Source organism: Salvelinus sp. IW2-2015, unplaced genomic scaffold (genome assembly GCF_002910315.2).
Source record: "Salvelinus sp. IW2-2015 unplaced genomic scaffold, ASM291031v2 Un_scaffold859, whole genome shotgun sequence".
NCBI lineage: Eukaryota > Metazoa > Chordata > Actinopteri > Salmoniformes > Salmonidae > Salvelinus > Salvelinus sp. IW2-2015.
Window position 1 is genome coordinate 391,414 of NW_019942630.1, and position 16,056 is coordinate 407,469.

At 40.8% G+C, this 16,056-nt stretch overlaps 1 protein-coding gene across 2 annotated transcripts in view; it reads right to left on the reverse strand.

Moving 5' to 3' along the window:
• Positions 1-8,780: 8,780 nt before the first annotated feature.
• LOC112069025 (chemokine-like protein TAFA-2) overlaps positions 8,781-16,056 on the reverse strand; it is a 52,607-nt gene continuing 45,331 nt past the window's right edge. For both annotated transcript variants that reach the window (XM_024136276.1, XM_070438370.1), the window contains exon 4: positions 8,781-9,705. In XM_024136276.1, coding sequence (XP_023992044.1) covers positions 9,694-9,705 — 12 coding nt within the window. In that variant the 3' untranslated portion in view covers positions 8,781-9,693. The remainder of the gene's footprint in view (positions 9,706-16,056) is intronic.

Genomic DNA, 16,056 nt, shown 5'->3' on the forward strand with positions numbered 1-16,056 from the left:
GCAGCAGCGCCTCTTCAACCTCAGGAGGCTGAAGAAATTCTTCTTGTCACCAAAAGCCCTCACAAACTTTTAACAGATGCACAATCGAGAGCATCCTGTCAGGCTGTATCACCGCCTGGTACGGCAACTGCTCCGCCCACAACCGTAAGGCTCTCCAGAGGGTAGTGAGGTCTGCACAACGCATCACCGGGGCAAACTACACTGTCCTCCAGGACACCTACACCACCCGATGTCACAGTAAGGCCATAAAGATCATCAAGGACAACAACCACCCGAGCCACTGCCTGTTCACCCCGCTATCATCCATAAGGCGAGGTCAGTACAGGTGCATCAAAGCAGGCACCGAGAGACTGAAAAACAGCTTCTATCTCAAGGCCATCAGACTGTTAAACAGCCACCACTAACATTGAGTGGCTGCTGCCAACATACTGACTCAACTCCAGCCACTTTAACAATGTAAAGATTTATGTTTTTTTTTTATCACTAGCCACTTTAAACAATGCCACTTCATATAATGTTTACATACCCTACATTACTCATCTCATATGTATATACTGTACTCTATACTACCTACTGCATCTTGCCATCTTTATGTATACATGTATCACTAGCCACTTTAAACAATGCCACTTCATATAATGTTTACATACCCTACATTACTCATCTCATATGTATATTCTGTACTCGATACTATCTACTGCAATTTGCCTATGCCGTTCTGTACCATCACTCATTCATATATTTCATCCCTTTACACTTGTGTGTTTAAGGTAGTTGTTGTGAAATTGTTAGGATAGATTACTCGTTGGTTATTACTGCATTGTCGGAACTAGAAGCACAAGCATTTCGCTACACTCGCATTAACATCTGCTAACCATGTGTATGTGACAAATAAAATTTGATTTGATTTGATTAAACTCTGTAACTGTTTATTAAGCTAACTTTGGCCTCATGGTGAAATCCCTGAGCTGTTTCCTTCCTCTCCGGAAATTGAGTTAGGAAGGACGCCTGTATCTTTGTAGTGACTGGGTGTATTGATACACCATCCAAAGTCTAATTAATAACTTCACCATGATCAAATGGATAGTCAATGTCTGCTTTTTTTTATTTTAACCATCTACCAATAGGTGCCCTTCTTTGTGAGGCATTAGAGAACCTTGTGGTTGAATATGTGTTTGAAATTCACCGCTCGACTGAGGGACCTTACAGATTATTGTATGTGCGGGGTACAGAGATGAGGTGGTTATTCAAAACTCATGTTAAACACTATTATTATGTGAATTGTTAAGCACATTTTTACTCCTGAACTTATTTAGACTTGAATACTTATTGACTCAAGACATTTAATCTTTTAATTTATTACTAATTTGTTTTTGTTTTTAACTAAATTTTATACATTTTAAATGCAGGCTGTAACACAACAAAATGTGGAAAAAGTCAAGGGGTGTGAGTACTTTCTGAAGGCACTGTATATAGTAGACTGCAGGTAGCTGAGTGTGTTGCTGGTAGGCTAGACTCAGTGCTTCTGGTTCCCTTGTACAGATGGAGGGGAGTGCCCCAGGTAACAGGAGAACCGGAGACAGAGCCAAGGATATGAAACACGGATGACCAGCCTCCCACAGGATGGGATTCAGGGATATGTGAGATCTGCGCTACAATAGATAATTAGTTTGGAACATCTGTTAGAGGAGGTTCCCCAGTACCTCAGTTGGAAAATAATCTTAAATCACTCTATGGCTGTGGAAACCATGGTGAGCTTTTCTTATTTACTTTGATTAATTGTTTGTGCTCATCATCAAGGTCCACTTGTTTACATGTACAGTAATACCATATGGTTATGATAGGGTGGCAAGCTGCCTCAAGTGTTTTACAAGTAGTTCAAGAAGTTCAATGTCATTAAAAAATATATATCTGATGAAGAATCAAACAAGATAGAAAAAAATTAAACATTCTACAAGCCCCAATTTTCCTCCAGACCTTATCTTCCCTTAAAAGTATCTCTCGTTTCACCCCTCTAATAAAACAGCATTTTAAAAATGAACTGTGGAGGTGATATAATCTTCTACCAGAGTCGATTTTGTTTGAAATGTGGACACATGCTATCTCTGCAAATTACATCAAAAGCAAGAACAGATATCTTCTCAGATCCCTGCCAAGCTTATGTAAYGAGAGCCTGGCCGTCTGTATTGGAGGGAAGACGCTGTGCACACTGCAGTGTTCAGTCGGGGAGAACCAGCATGGAGCTATAGCTTCAAGTTGCACTACTTCCCTGTGATTTCAGTCTCCAATTTAACAGCTACACATCAGCATGACTGACCATGCCAGTGATGATAACAAACGAAAACAACCCGTCTATGACTGAAACAGGTGAGAGAACATTTGATGAGATACATTTTCAGTTTGTTCTAATCGTCATCAATCTTCTGCCATCTTCTAAATGATGGGCCATTGACCTCATCGAAGGGTAACTTTGGAAATGAATCTTTAATTTCCCCAGAATCGTTAACTGCCTCATTGGACCCAACCCAAATCATGCTACGGTAACTTGTCCAAATGTACACGCATCAAGAAATGGGGCCAAGGATGGAAAAAAGACAGAAATACATCAGAATGTCATTTCGTGCCTCTCTCCCTCTCCCTCCCTCTCTCTCTCTCCCTCTCCCTTGCTCTCTCATTCACTCTCTCTTTCCCTCTCCCTCCCTCTCTCTCTCTTTCCCGCTCTCTCTCSYTCCCTCTCTCCCTCTCCTYCCCYCTCTCTCTCCCCCCTCTCCCCCTCCCTCTCCTTCCCTCTCTCTCTCTCTCTCCCTCTCTCTCCCTCCCTCTCTCTTGCATTCTCTCCTCCTCTCGCTCTCTCCCCCTCCCTCTCTCTTTCTCTCTCCCTCCCTGTCTCGCTCCCCCTCTCTCTCCCCCTCCCTCTCTCTTTCCTTCCCCTCCTTCTCTCTCTCCCCCTCCCTCCCTCCCTCTCCCTCTCTCTCCCTCTCTCCCTCTCTCTCTTTCCCTCTCTTCCTCTTGCCTCGTCCTGATAGGCATTAGCTCTTTCAAGTCTCACTCCCATTAACCTGTTCACAGGTTGCCAGGAGAGGAGTGTTACTTTCTTATTTTCTGTCCTCCTCCCCTATCTCTCTCTGTCCTCCTCCCCTATCTCTCTCTGTCCTCCTCCCCTATCTCTCTCTGTCCTCCTCCCCTATCTCTCTCTGTCCTCCTCCCCTATCTCTCTCTGTTCTCTCCCACTTTACATCTGTCTCAGTAACTATCGCAAAATATAATTTCCTTTTTAAATTACAACAGGCCCTTTGTTATGACCCCGGGGCATTGTGATAATGCAGTGTGGGAGTGGAGAGAGTCTATGATGAGGGTTCCTAACAGAAACAGACGCGCTGGCCAGCACTAATGCCAGACTGACAGACAACAGTATATTCGGACACAAGGATACGGGACCTCTACAGCAACACAATGGGAGCGAAAGGCTCCATCGAACCTAGTTGGACAGATTCATACATTCATTATGTGTCATGGAGAGGGCAAAATCGATGAGTGAGGCCCTGTATAATCAGCTGTCACCTACTTCCTCCTGAATCCATCATTAGTGTACGCAAGGAGAGGAGTTGTCCAGAGCAGGTAGAGAAAATCCTTTGAAAGGGGGAACATACAGTGTGAATGACTGACTGGATGTAGCTGCTTGAGGGCCATGTTGTGTGATACACACGATGAATAGCCTCAGTCCAGGCAAGCGTGAGGAACATGAAGAGGAGGAAGTGTCAGGTACAGGCATACAGGAATAGTTTGATATTAAAATGCCAGCCGCTATGCCTTGGCCCCGAGCACAATAATCCCATTGTGCTGCAGGTCATAGCAGAGAGAGAAGTGGAGCTGCCTCACTTCAAACTAAATTGCTTCTTCTGACGAGAAGAACACAAAACAACCATCAGAATAACATGAAATTCCCACCTAAAGTGAATTAGGGAAAACATCCAATTTAGATGATATGGGGAAGACATGGTGAGATATTGAGAATGGAGAGAGAGGCCAAACAATTAGATCAACATGTAGGAGGAACTTTCTTCACAGGCAGACTTCTACAGTTCATCTCAAGTGTTTTCAAGATCCAATGGTTTTTCATTACACTCAGTCAGATTTCATTACGAGGTGAGAAAATCTAATTTTGTTCCATGTATCTGACAGTTTTTCAGACTAATTCATCCTGTCAAGGTGCAGCCTCAACAAACTCACCAGATGGTGTTTATGTGTGCTGGAGCTAGTGTTTCTTGTTCATGTGTCTCTTAAAGTCAAGTGCGGTACTTAGCTACTAGTTACTTAGCTACTAGTTACTTAGCTATTAATTTTTCTGTTTAAAGTCAAGTGCGGTACTTAGCTACTAGTTACTTAGCTACTAGTTGCTTAGCTACTAGTTACTTAGCTATTCATTTTTCTGTTTATAAATTAGGTCTTCTCCTTCATAGGCCTATTTAATCAACAGAGCTTCCTCTGTCCCTGTTCTGAAATTCAATCATATATGTTTTTGGAGATCTCCATGCGTATTGGGCTGATGAACATACACAAAAGGTACTGCTATAATAGTGATAGTACTGCAATCATATTCAGACAGGCCTAAGAAAGTGCAGTGTTTCGCTACACTCGCATTAACATCTGCTAACCATGTGTATGTGACAAATAAAATTTGATTTGATTTAGTAAGCCTAACCTCAACTATCCAGCTATGCACTGGACTATGCTGTTAACAACATAGTAAGCCTTATCTCCCTAAATCTWGGATCTCTTAAACATATGACACATTTGACCATTTAGACATCCTTGCAGACAAAGGACATCCATTCATAGCAAAAACTCAGCAAATACTGCAGTGAATATGGCACAAACAAAAACTCCACTCCCCTAGTCAGATTTGTATTTTCTGTGACAAGGTTACCGGCTTGAGAACTCTGAGTGTCTTTTCGAAATGTCAATAACATTCTTAGATTCAAGCTGTGGTTTTCAAAACACCCTGAAATGATTTCTTGCTCTCAAGCTTTCGTTGAAAGCCTTTTATGCCTTGATATGCAAAACCCAGAGGATTCATTTGTGAAAAAGCTTTCCAGTGTTAATAGAATATTAGAGCACATAAAGGTAAATCACTGAAGGATTGTGTTTTAATACGTCCGGGACGTCATAGTGCAGAACAGGTTCATTCTCCTATCCAAGGGTAGATTCAAATCATTGTTAGTAGATTGAAAGGGCCTTTCTCTGGGACCGGTTTCATGTGTCCTCTTTCTCTTCTACCGAACGCCACAGTGGGATGCCGTCTGATTAATCTTAATGAATTATGGAAATTGCCTTTATCTCAAATAATTTAGGAATGTTTCTGTATTGTTTTATTAATGCACTTTTGAATTACTCTGTATAATCACGTAGCCGTTCTCTGAGCCGTTCAGTGTTTGTTCTTCATTGCGAGCTCTTTATAAAATCCTTGGTGGTCTCTGGCGTATTGCATGCAGGAACGAGAAATTAGTCATTACTGTAATTTAATGATTTCTAACCAAACAAGAGTCAACCTGGATCACTAAACGTATCACCCCATATCGCTCTATTCCCCGCGGTCTAGTCTTTGAGAGCACGTCTCGCCTAAAATGTATACTTAATTAATTGTGTTCATCATCCGGAGAATCCTGTGGTGAATGTACTGTTTCAATTGACAGACAAAATATGAAATGCCCTGACTGAAGCCATGGGCTGAAGAGAGTCTGTAAACGCTGTACAGTATTGTGTTGCGTTATGATAAAGGGCTTTTTGGTTTACATAAAGAGCAGTAGGTCTACTGGAAAAGATAACATGAAGTAAGGTAAAATACACTGAGTTTCTCTTCACACTGACTAAATGAATTTGATGGAGCTACTTTTAGCAACAGGTGAGCTGCATTCTCACACGTCCAGTAATTCATGAATGTAAATAAAAATTAGTTACTGAAACATTGAATAGCAAAATGGCACAAATAACCTATTTAATTTCAGGTGTAATTTTTGTGTAGGTGAATACTTGAGTTAAATGAGTGATAGCCTGTAACAGACAATTGTCTGGCCGTGAGGATGGCTGAGTACAAATAGAGATTAAGCAYCTGCTCTAAAGTGTAGTTATATAAACGCAACATGCAACAATTTCAAAGATTTTTTGCTGAGTTACAGTTCATATAAGKAAATCAGTAAATTAAGTAATTTAAATAAATGTATAAGACCCTAATCTATGGTTTTCACATGACTCGGCAAGGGCGCAGTGGGGAGCCAGGTCCAGCCAATCAGAATGAGTTTCCCCCACAAAAAGGCTTTATTTCAGACAGAAATACTCCTCAGCACCCCCCTCSACCCCTCAGATGGTTCCGCAGGTGAAGAAGYCGGATATGGAGGTCCTGGGCTGGCGTGGTTACACGTGGTTTGCAGTTGAGGCCGTTTGGACCTACTGCCAAATTCTCTAAAACGACGTTGGAGGCGGCTTATGGTAGAGAAATGAACATTAAATCTCTGACAACAGCTCTGGTGGACATTCTGTCAGTCAGCATGACAATTACATGCTCCCTCAACACTTGAGACATCTGTGGCATTGTGTTGTGTGATAAAACTGCATATTTATTGTCCCCACCACAAGTTGCACCCGTGTAATTATCATGCTGTTTAATCAGATTCTTGATATGCCACACCTGTCAGGTGGATGGACTATTTTGTTAAAGGATAAAATKCTCACAAACAGGGATGTTAGCAAATTTGTGCACAACATTCGTGAGAAATACGCTTTTTGTGCATATGGAACATTTCTGAGATCTTTTATTTCAGCTCATGAAACATGGGACCAACACTTTATATGTTGCGTTTGTATTTTTTGTTCAGTATATTTTCCAAGTTTATATTCCCTAAGAGTTATTCCTTTCCACTAAACATTTACTGAACTCTCATCTCTAAATGCACCATCCAACCACTCCCACACCAAGACTTACAGCTGTTACACAAGTACCTTTATGCTTCATCAAATCTGTCACTGATGTATCAGACGTTACCATCAGAGCGGCATCACAGACATACAGGAATTTCCATACATAATGTCACCAATTTATACCCAGGAACCATATCTATGTATACATGTCCCAATCATCCTTATCATACCAGCAGAAGCAGAACCCCACATTATAAGGTTACATATCATAACATTACGGGGTGTGCTGGGGTTAGGAAAGCCATAGGGGCAAAATCAACACAGCTCCACCTGTGTCCTCCRTATCTCTGTGCWTCCTGTGAGCAGCCTGCCTGCCTCTAACCTGTATTTGGTTTCCACAGGGAGGTATAGAGCTGCATGTTGATAAGAACATCAAAAATTACAATGGTCGCAGTATATATCGGTGTGGAAATGGAAGAGTGTGCCATTCGCCCTTTGCCGCCCACAGATTAAGGCTGCAACACAAACAGTCAGAAGGTTCAGCAGGCAGGACTAAGCCTTCTCTTCTCTATTGCAGCTAGGCCCTCTCTCTCTCTCTTTCTCTGCGCTCCATCCAGTTCCACCCCTGCTCGAGACTGTACGTCTTGAATTCCGGTTTATTTTCTGTAAGCTTTTAATGACATGCACTAACAACGTTTTTGGGATTTCTCGGAGGTGGCTTCCTAGCAGGATATCGCTCAGAAGGAAAGAGCATCTTTGTGCAAAAGGGCTTTCGTTGAACGACTTTGGTAGAGGGCAGGGTAATGGGGTACTCGCTAAACAGGGTACTCACTAAATGGCAACAAAAAAAAACAGCAGTTGGTTTTAAGAAACTAACCCGAATGGTCCATTTTACAGTATTTGTTTTGGTTACCCTTAAAACATGTCTTTATTTAATTTATTCGGTGTTCTTACACCACAATCAAGGTCTACTATTTTTTTTTATGTATTTTTCTTCGCTGTGTGAATTTCTTCATAAAAAGCACAAACACACTCTTCAGAAGGAGGGGGGGGGGGGGGTGAAGACCAGAGGAAAAACAGTGTGCCATGTATACAACTCTGGATTAATGAAACTCTGAATTAACACAACTTTGAATTAATACAACTCTGAATTAATGATCAGCGCTCTTCCACTTCAATTAGTCCACTATTTGCAGGACTGGCTAATTGTAAATGAGTTCCAGTGTGGATACTGGACAATTATCGTATGCTAACATCATTAACCTTGCACAAGACAAGTCCCACGGAGGTTGTCTGGGACTGTGACATAAACAGGACTTTTTTTCATGTAATCTGAGTTCATGCATATGCTAACCTCTGTGACAGTTGATGGTTTCCCAGAGAATGCAATGAAAGGGGATACCTTTAGGTTACTGGCCCAACACTCTTAACTGCTAGGCTACCTGTGGGAGAGGTGCTATATGACGGCAGTGCAGTAGGTTGCCTCCTTTTCATGCAGTTCATGGTTTCCCATTCTGACCTCTGTTTCATAATGCTTCATCAACCCCCATGACAGGACCATGTCAGAATGACCACTTTTAGTGTTGTTGATATCCTGCCTCACAGTAATGTTAAAATTCAGTACTGCGCTACTGTGATATAGCACAAACAAGAGCATGGAAAGTTTTAMATTTTTTATTACATTTTGTGCTTGTATTGTGGGGGTTTATATGCACAATAGGGGTGATGAAATTCTTGGCTTTTTATTTTGGCTTTACAGTATTTGATGGTCTTGTGATGGTGGCCTCGGCAATGTTGTAAAATCTATTGTGTTGCAAAGACGTTTGAAACTATGATACAAAACCAAACCCTTTTTCATCCAGTGGTATCCTTTTGAAATAGGTTTATTGAGATAATACTGACACTTTTACTCAATGTTGGTCACCAGGCTTTTAAAAACAGATAGTAAAACAGTTAGTAAAACAGTTGGAGCTCAGCTTATGTCATTTTAATTGGATTGGTGAAACCATCCTACTGGGCACACACTGGTTAAATCAACATTGTTTACACGTCCAATCAATGAAATGACGTTGAACCGACATGGAATAGACGTTGAATTGACGTCTGTGCCCAGTGGGATGGTGTCTTTTCATTCAAAACACTGAAACGTAGTAGTTAGAACTGTTTTTTCTACTGTGCCATCTCCTTTGATGTCTCAAGTTCTCAAAAACACTTCATATTTTTTTCCCAAATCAAATACCTTAAAAAGAAGAGACATCTGCTTCATAAGGCTAAAAAGGAATGGAAATGCTTATGATCTAAAATCGATCTCGAACACAGACACGTTGTTTTGGAGTCACTGAGCTCTGTGACAAAAAGAGGAAAAAGATTTGAAAATGTCACGTCACATGTTTCGAATGAAGGTTTATCTTGCTTGCGTAATCCACAGTTTGTCTTTTTAATGAATAAATACCTTGCAGGTTGGATCTCCTACTGTAGTAGTCCGTTGGAGGAAAAAACACAAACAGGAATTTGGTGGGTGATACAATAACGGCTAGGAATTGGATGTAATCAGTAGTCCAGTAGTCTGGATAGGTGGTTCTATGTTATTTCCAGGTCAAGTCTCTGCTCTGCATCCGTTCAGTAGAATTTCAGGAGTTTTCCATGTTCCCTTAGTGGTCCCTGGTTCCTTCCCAAAATCATTCAATACATAGTTCTCACATCCAAGAAGACCCAGTGGTTTCTGTCAAGGAAGAAATGACTGACGACACCAAGTCTTCAGATCCAGGACAGACAGCACTATCGCGTGACCTGTAAACAGGGGARATAGCAGGGTGTTAGTTCATATTAATGGACACTACAGATTAAACTAGGATTTGCATCTATTTATGACACAGGCGGTGTGTAAAACCCTCAGTCAGTCTGACCTGGCTGCTGGGCTACAAACCCAGAAGAAGATTGAGTGATTAATTACACAACATAGATGGAGCGTTGTTTATTCCAGAAGATCCATCTCAAAGTAAGACCCACACCACACTGCCTGTTACTGTGTACATCTATATTCTATATCTGTCATACTGTGTAGATCTATCTGTCAAACGGGCTGCATACACCAGGCTGAGTTTACAGCCTCAGCTGCTATGGCCATCACTCACCTGTCCTAGGGTGTCAGAGTCAAATACATTGTACTGTAGTATTAGGAATTAGAACTCTATTGCTATGCATTCCAATTAGACTAGTTTGGATTCCTGCTTCACCAAAATGGCTGCCATCATCAGCACATTCTGGAACTATGAAGGTCTATGACATCAGCCCCTGCTTGGTGGTACAGTACGTATGGTACAGCATATGTCATTTCAAAACATACTGCACATGATTCATTTTGACACCCTATTACGCCAAGTATTTCACTGAACATTAATCCAAAGGGCCCTCACAAAGTAGCAGGTTGACGTTTATTGTCATGAGTCTTGCCCAAGAGGCAGAACTAAGCGGTTTCCGCTAGATGGCCCAGCTGCAAAGTCAACATTGGCTATAGGCCTATCGTAAAAAAATATATTTTTGTTCTTCATTTAAGGCTAGGGTTAGCCATTAGAGTTAGCAATGTGGTTAAGGTTAGTGTTAAGGTTAGTGTTAAGGTTAGTGTTAAGGTTAGTGTTAAGGTTAGTGTTAAGGTTAGTGTTAAGGTTTAAAATCAGATYTGATGACTACCCTGCAGAACTACCTCCAATAAATGCCAACCTGTGAATATTAATCCAAAGGGCCTTTACAAAGTACAGTGTGACATGTGCCATATGTGCTGTTAACATGGTCATAATAACAGTGCTGTTACCAAGTACGCGAAAAATTCCTCCCATTTGCTATTTTCCGCTTTCCCTGCAGCCAAAACTATAATTTCCTACTGCCAGCAGGCGAGGGGAATTTGCCATTCAAGATGTGATTTGCATCTCTGGTGGGTAGCCTCCACTCATACAGTAGGTCCGCTATAAGCCCTTGGCAGGCCACTTTTGCATCTCTGGCGTTTATCCTCCACTCAGAGGACAGCTATAAGCCCTAGGCAAGCCATCTAGACATGAGTTAATTCGAAAGACAATAGCAAGGAATTTCTCTAACCTCAAATTGGGCCTGCCACCTTCCAGCTAATCACAGACAGCCAGAGGCTGCAAGCTGTTTCAGTTGTTTCTATAAATACCTTACATTTGTTGTGATTTTAATATGATTCGATTTTTTATGCCGATTTAAAAACAATACAACCACGTGGCCACACTGCATCTAAAATCATAGAGGATGACACAAAAAGTGATACACCTAATAATTTACAGTTCAAGTAGATTCATGATATCATGATTATGACCAAAAATAGCCTACATTTTGCCATTGATTTAATATACTATATTTGAAGCAATACAAACGGTTCCTTTCTAGCAATAAATGCCACTCCCTAAACCGCCTCACCCACTTGAATAAAAGTGCTGATCACTACGTACAATATTGGTGGTGGCACCTCTTAAACACCAYAGAAGAAGCCGAAAAGCCTTCACCAGGAAGTTATCCTTGTTACCTCCTTTCCTTCATCGAGTTTTCAGACCTGTCTTTGATGCCTTGATAGTAGCCAGTAGCTAGCTTTCATAAAATAAAAAGACACTGAAACTAAAGATATGTTGAATTGTTTGTATTTATCACCACCGAACATTTTGTGTGAGGAGAACGGCAAGTGAATGGCAGGAGAACGGCTGGCGCTTTATAAAGCGGTATATCGGGGATGAATGTAGAAGATGGGCAAAAAAGCTGTCGCACGTCGCTCGACCACCGGAGGGACGCCTGCCTCCCGAGTGCTCACTGCTAACTGGGTAGTGGAGCTGTTTACTATGACCATGTTAACTGCAAAGAGAGAACAACTAACAGACTGTTACTATGACATGTTAATGCAAAGAGAGGACAACTAACAGAACTGTTACTATGACCATGTTAACTGCAAAGAGAGGACAACTAACAAACTGTTACTATGACCATGTTAATGCAAAGAGAGGACAACTAACAGAACTGTTACTATGACCATGTTAACTGCAAAGAGAGGACAACTAACAGACTGTTACTATGACCATGTTAACTGCAAAGAGAAGGACAACTAACAGAACTGTTACTTGACCATGTTTAACTGCAAAGAGAGGACAACTAACAAATGTTACTATGACCATGTTAACTGCAGAGAGAGGACACTAACAAGACTGTTACTATGAAATGTTAACTGCAAAGAGGACAACTAACAGAACTGTTACTATGACCATGTTAACTGCAAAGAGAGGACAACTAACAGAACTGTTACTATGACCATGTTAACTGCAAAGAGAGGACAACTAACAGAACTGTTACTATGACCATGTTAACTGCAAAGAGAGGACAACTAACAGACTGTTACTATGACATGTTAACTGCAAAGAGAGGACAACTAACAGAACTGTTACTATGACCATGTTACCTGCAAAGAGAGGACAACTAACAGAACTGTTACTATGACATGTTAACTGCAAAGAGAGGACAAACTAACAGCAACTGTTACTATGACCATGTTAACTGCAAAGAGAGGACAACTAACAGAGCTGTTACTATGACCATGTTAACTGCAAAGAGAGGACAACTAACAGAACTGTTAACTATGACCATGTTAACTGCAAAGAGAGAACACTAACAACTGTTACTATGACCATGTTAACTGCAAAGAGAGGACAACTAACAAAGTGTTACTATGACCATGTTAACTGCAAGAGAGGACAACTAACAGACTGTTACTATGACACTGTTAACTGCAAAGAGAGGAAACTAACAGAGCTGTTACTATGACCATGTTAACTGCAAAGAGGGACAACTAACAGAACTGTTACTATGACCATGTTACACTGCAAAGAGGAGACAACTAACAGAGCTGTTACTATGACCATGTTAACTGGCAGAGAGAGGACAACTAACAGAACTGTTACTATGACCATGTTAATGCAGAGAGAGGACAACTAACAGAACTGTTACTATGACCATGTTAACTGCAAAGAGAGGACAACTAACAGAACTGTTACTAAATGACCATGTTAACTGCGAGAGAGACCAACTAAAGACTGTTCATGACCATGTTAACTGCAAGAGAGGACAACTAACAGAGCTGTTACTATGACCATGTTAACTGCAGAGAGAGGACAACTAAGTGTTACTATGACCATGTTAACTGCAAAGAGAGGACAACTAACAGAGCTGTTACTATGACCATGTTAACTGCAGAGAGAGGAGAACTAACAGAACTGTTACTATGACCATGTTAACTGCAAGAGAGGACACTAACAGACTGTTACTATGACCATGTTAACTGCAAAGAGAGAACAACTAACAGAACTGTTACTATGACCATGTTAACTGCAAAGAGAGGACAACTAACAGAACTGTTACTTGACCATGTTAACTGCAAAGAGAGAACAACTAACAGAACTGTTTATTGACCGATGTTAACTGCAAAGAGAGAACACTAACAGACTGTTACTATGACCTGTTAACTGCAGAAGAGAGACAACTAACAGAACTGTTACTATGACCATGTTAACTGCAAAGAAGGACAACTAAGACTTTACTATGACCATGTTAACTGCAAAGAGAGGACAATAACAGAACTGTTACTATGACCATGTTACCTGCAAAGGAGACAACTAACAGAACTGTTACTATGACCATGTTAACTGAAAGAGAGACAACTAACAGAACTGTTACTATGACCATGTTAACTGCAAGAGAGGAAACTACAAACTGTTACTATGACCATGTTAACTGCAAAGAGAGGACAACTAACAGACTGTTCTATACCATGTTAACTGCAAAGAGAGGACAACTAACAGAACTGTTACTATGACCATGTTAACTGAAAAGAGAGGCAACTAACAGACTGTTACTATGACCATGTTAACTGCAAAGAGAGGACAACTAACAGACTGTTACTATGACCATGTTAACTGCAAAGAGAGGACAACTAACAAGCTGTTACTATGACCATGTTAACTGCAAGAGAGGACAACTAACAGACTGTTACTATGACCATGTTAACTGCAAAGAGGGACAACTAACAGACTGTTACTATGACCATGTTAACTGCAAAGAGAGGACAACTAACAGACTGTTACTATGACCATGTTAACTGCAGAGAGAGGAACACTAACAAACTGTTACTATGACCATGTTAACTGCAAAGAGAGGACAACTAACAGAACTGTTACTATGACCATGTTAACTGCAGAGAGAGGACAACTAACAGAACTGTTACTAGACCATGTTAACTGCAAAGAGAGGACAACTAACAGAACTGTTACTATGACCATGTTAACTGCAGAGAGAGGACAACTAACAGAACTGTTACTATGACCATGTTAACTGCAAAGAGAGGACAACTAGCAGAACTGTTACTATGACCATGTTAACTGCAGAGAGAGAACAACTAACAGAACTGTTACTATGACATGTTAACTGCAAAGGAGAGGACAACTAACAGACTGTTACTATGACCATGTTAACTGCAGAGAGAGGACAACTAACAGAACTGTTACTATGACCATGTTAACTGCAAAGAGAGGACAACTAACAGAGCTGTTACTTGACCATGTTAACTGCAGAGAGAGGACAACTAACAAAGCTGTTACTATGACCATGTTAACTGCAAAGAGAGGACAACTAACAGACTGTTATATGACCATGTTAACTGCAAGAGAGAGGACAACTAACAGAACTGTTACTATGACCATGTTAACTGCAAGAGAGGACAACTAACAGAACTGTTACTATGACCATGTTAACTGCAGAGAGAGGACAACTAACAGAACTGTTACTATGACCATGTTAACTGCAAAGAGAGGACAACTAACAGACTGTTACTATGACCATGTTAACTGCAAAGAGAGGACAACTACAAACTGTTACTATGACCATGTTAACTGCAAAGAGAGGCAACTAACAGAACTGTTACTATGACCATGTTAACTGCAAAGAGAGGACAACTAACAGAGCTGTTACTATGACCATGTTAACTGCAAAAGAGAGGACAACTAACAGAGCTGTTACTATGACCATGTTAACTGCAAAGAGAGGACAACTAACAGACTGTTACTATGACCATGTTAACTGCAAAGAGGACAACTAACAGAGCTGTTCTATGACCATGTTAACTGCAAAGAGAGGACAACTAACAGAACTGTTACTATGACCATGTTAACTGCAGAGAGAGGACAACTAACAGAACTGTTACTATGACCATGTTAACTGCAAAGAGAGGACAACTAACAGAACTGTTACTATGACCATGTTAACTGCAGAGAGAGGACAACTAACAGAACTGTTACTATGACCATGTTAACTGCAGAGAGAGGACAACTAACAGCGTGTTACTATGACCATGTTAACTGCAAAGAGAGGACAACTACAGAACTGTTACTTGACCATGTTAACTGCAAGAGAGGACAACTAACAGAAGCTGTTACTTGACCATGTTAACTGCAAGAGAGAGGACAACTAACAAACTGTTACTATGACCATGTTAACTGCAAAGAGAGGACAACTAACAGAACTGTTACTTTGACCATGTTAACTGCAAGAGAGAGGACAACTAACAGAAACTGTTACTATGACCATGTTAACTGCAAAGAGAGGACAACTAACAGACTGTTACTATGACCATGTTAACTGCAAAGAGAGGACAACTAACAGAACTGTTACTATAGCATGTTAACTGCAAGAGAGAGGACAACTAACAGAACTGTTACTAATGACCATGTTAACTGCAGAGAGAGGACAACTAACAGAACTGTTACTATGACCATGTTAACTGCAGAGAGAGGACAACTAACAGAACTGTTACTATGACCATGTTAACTTGCAAAGAGAGGAACAACTAACAGAACTGTTACTATGACCATGTTAACTGCAGAGAGAGGACAACCTAAACAGAACTGTTACTATGACCATGTTAACTGCAAAGAGAGGACAACTAACAGACTGTTACTTGACCATGTTAACTCAGAGAGAGGACAACTAACAACTGTTACTATGACCATGTTAACTGCAAAGGAGGACAACTAACAGAGCTGTTCCTATGACCATGTTAACTGCAGAGAAGAGGAACTAACAGAAACGTTACTA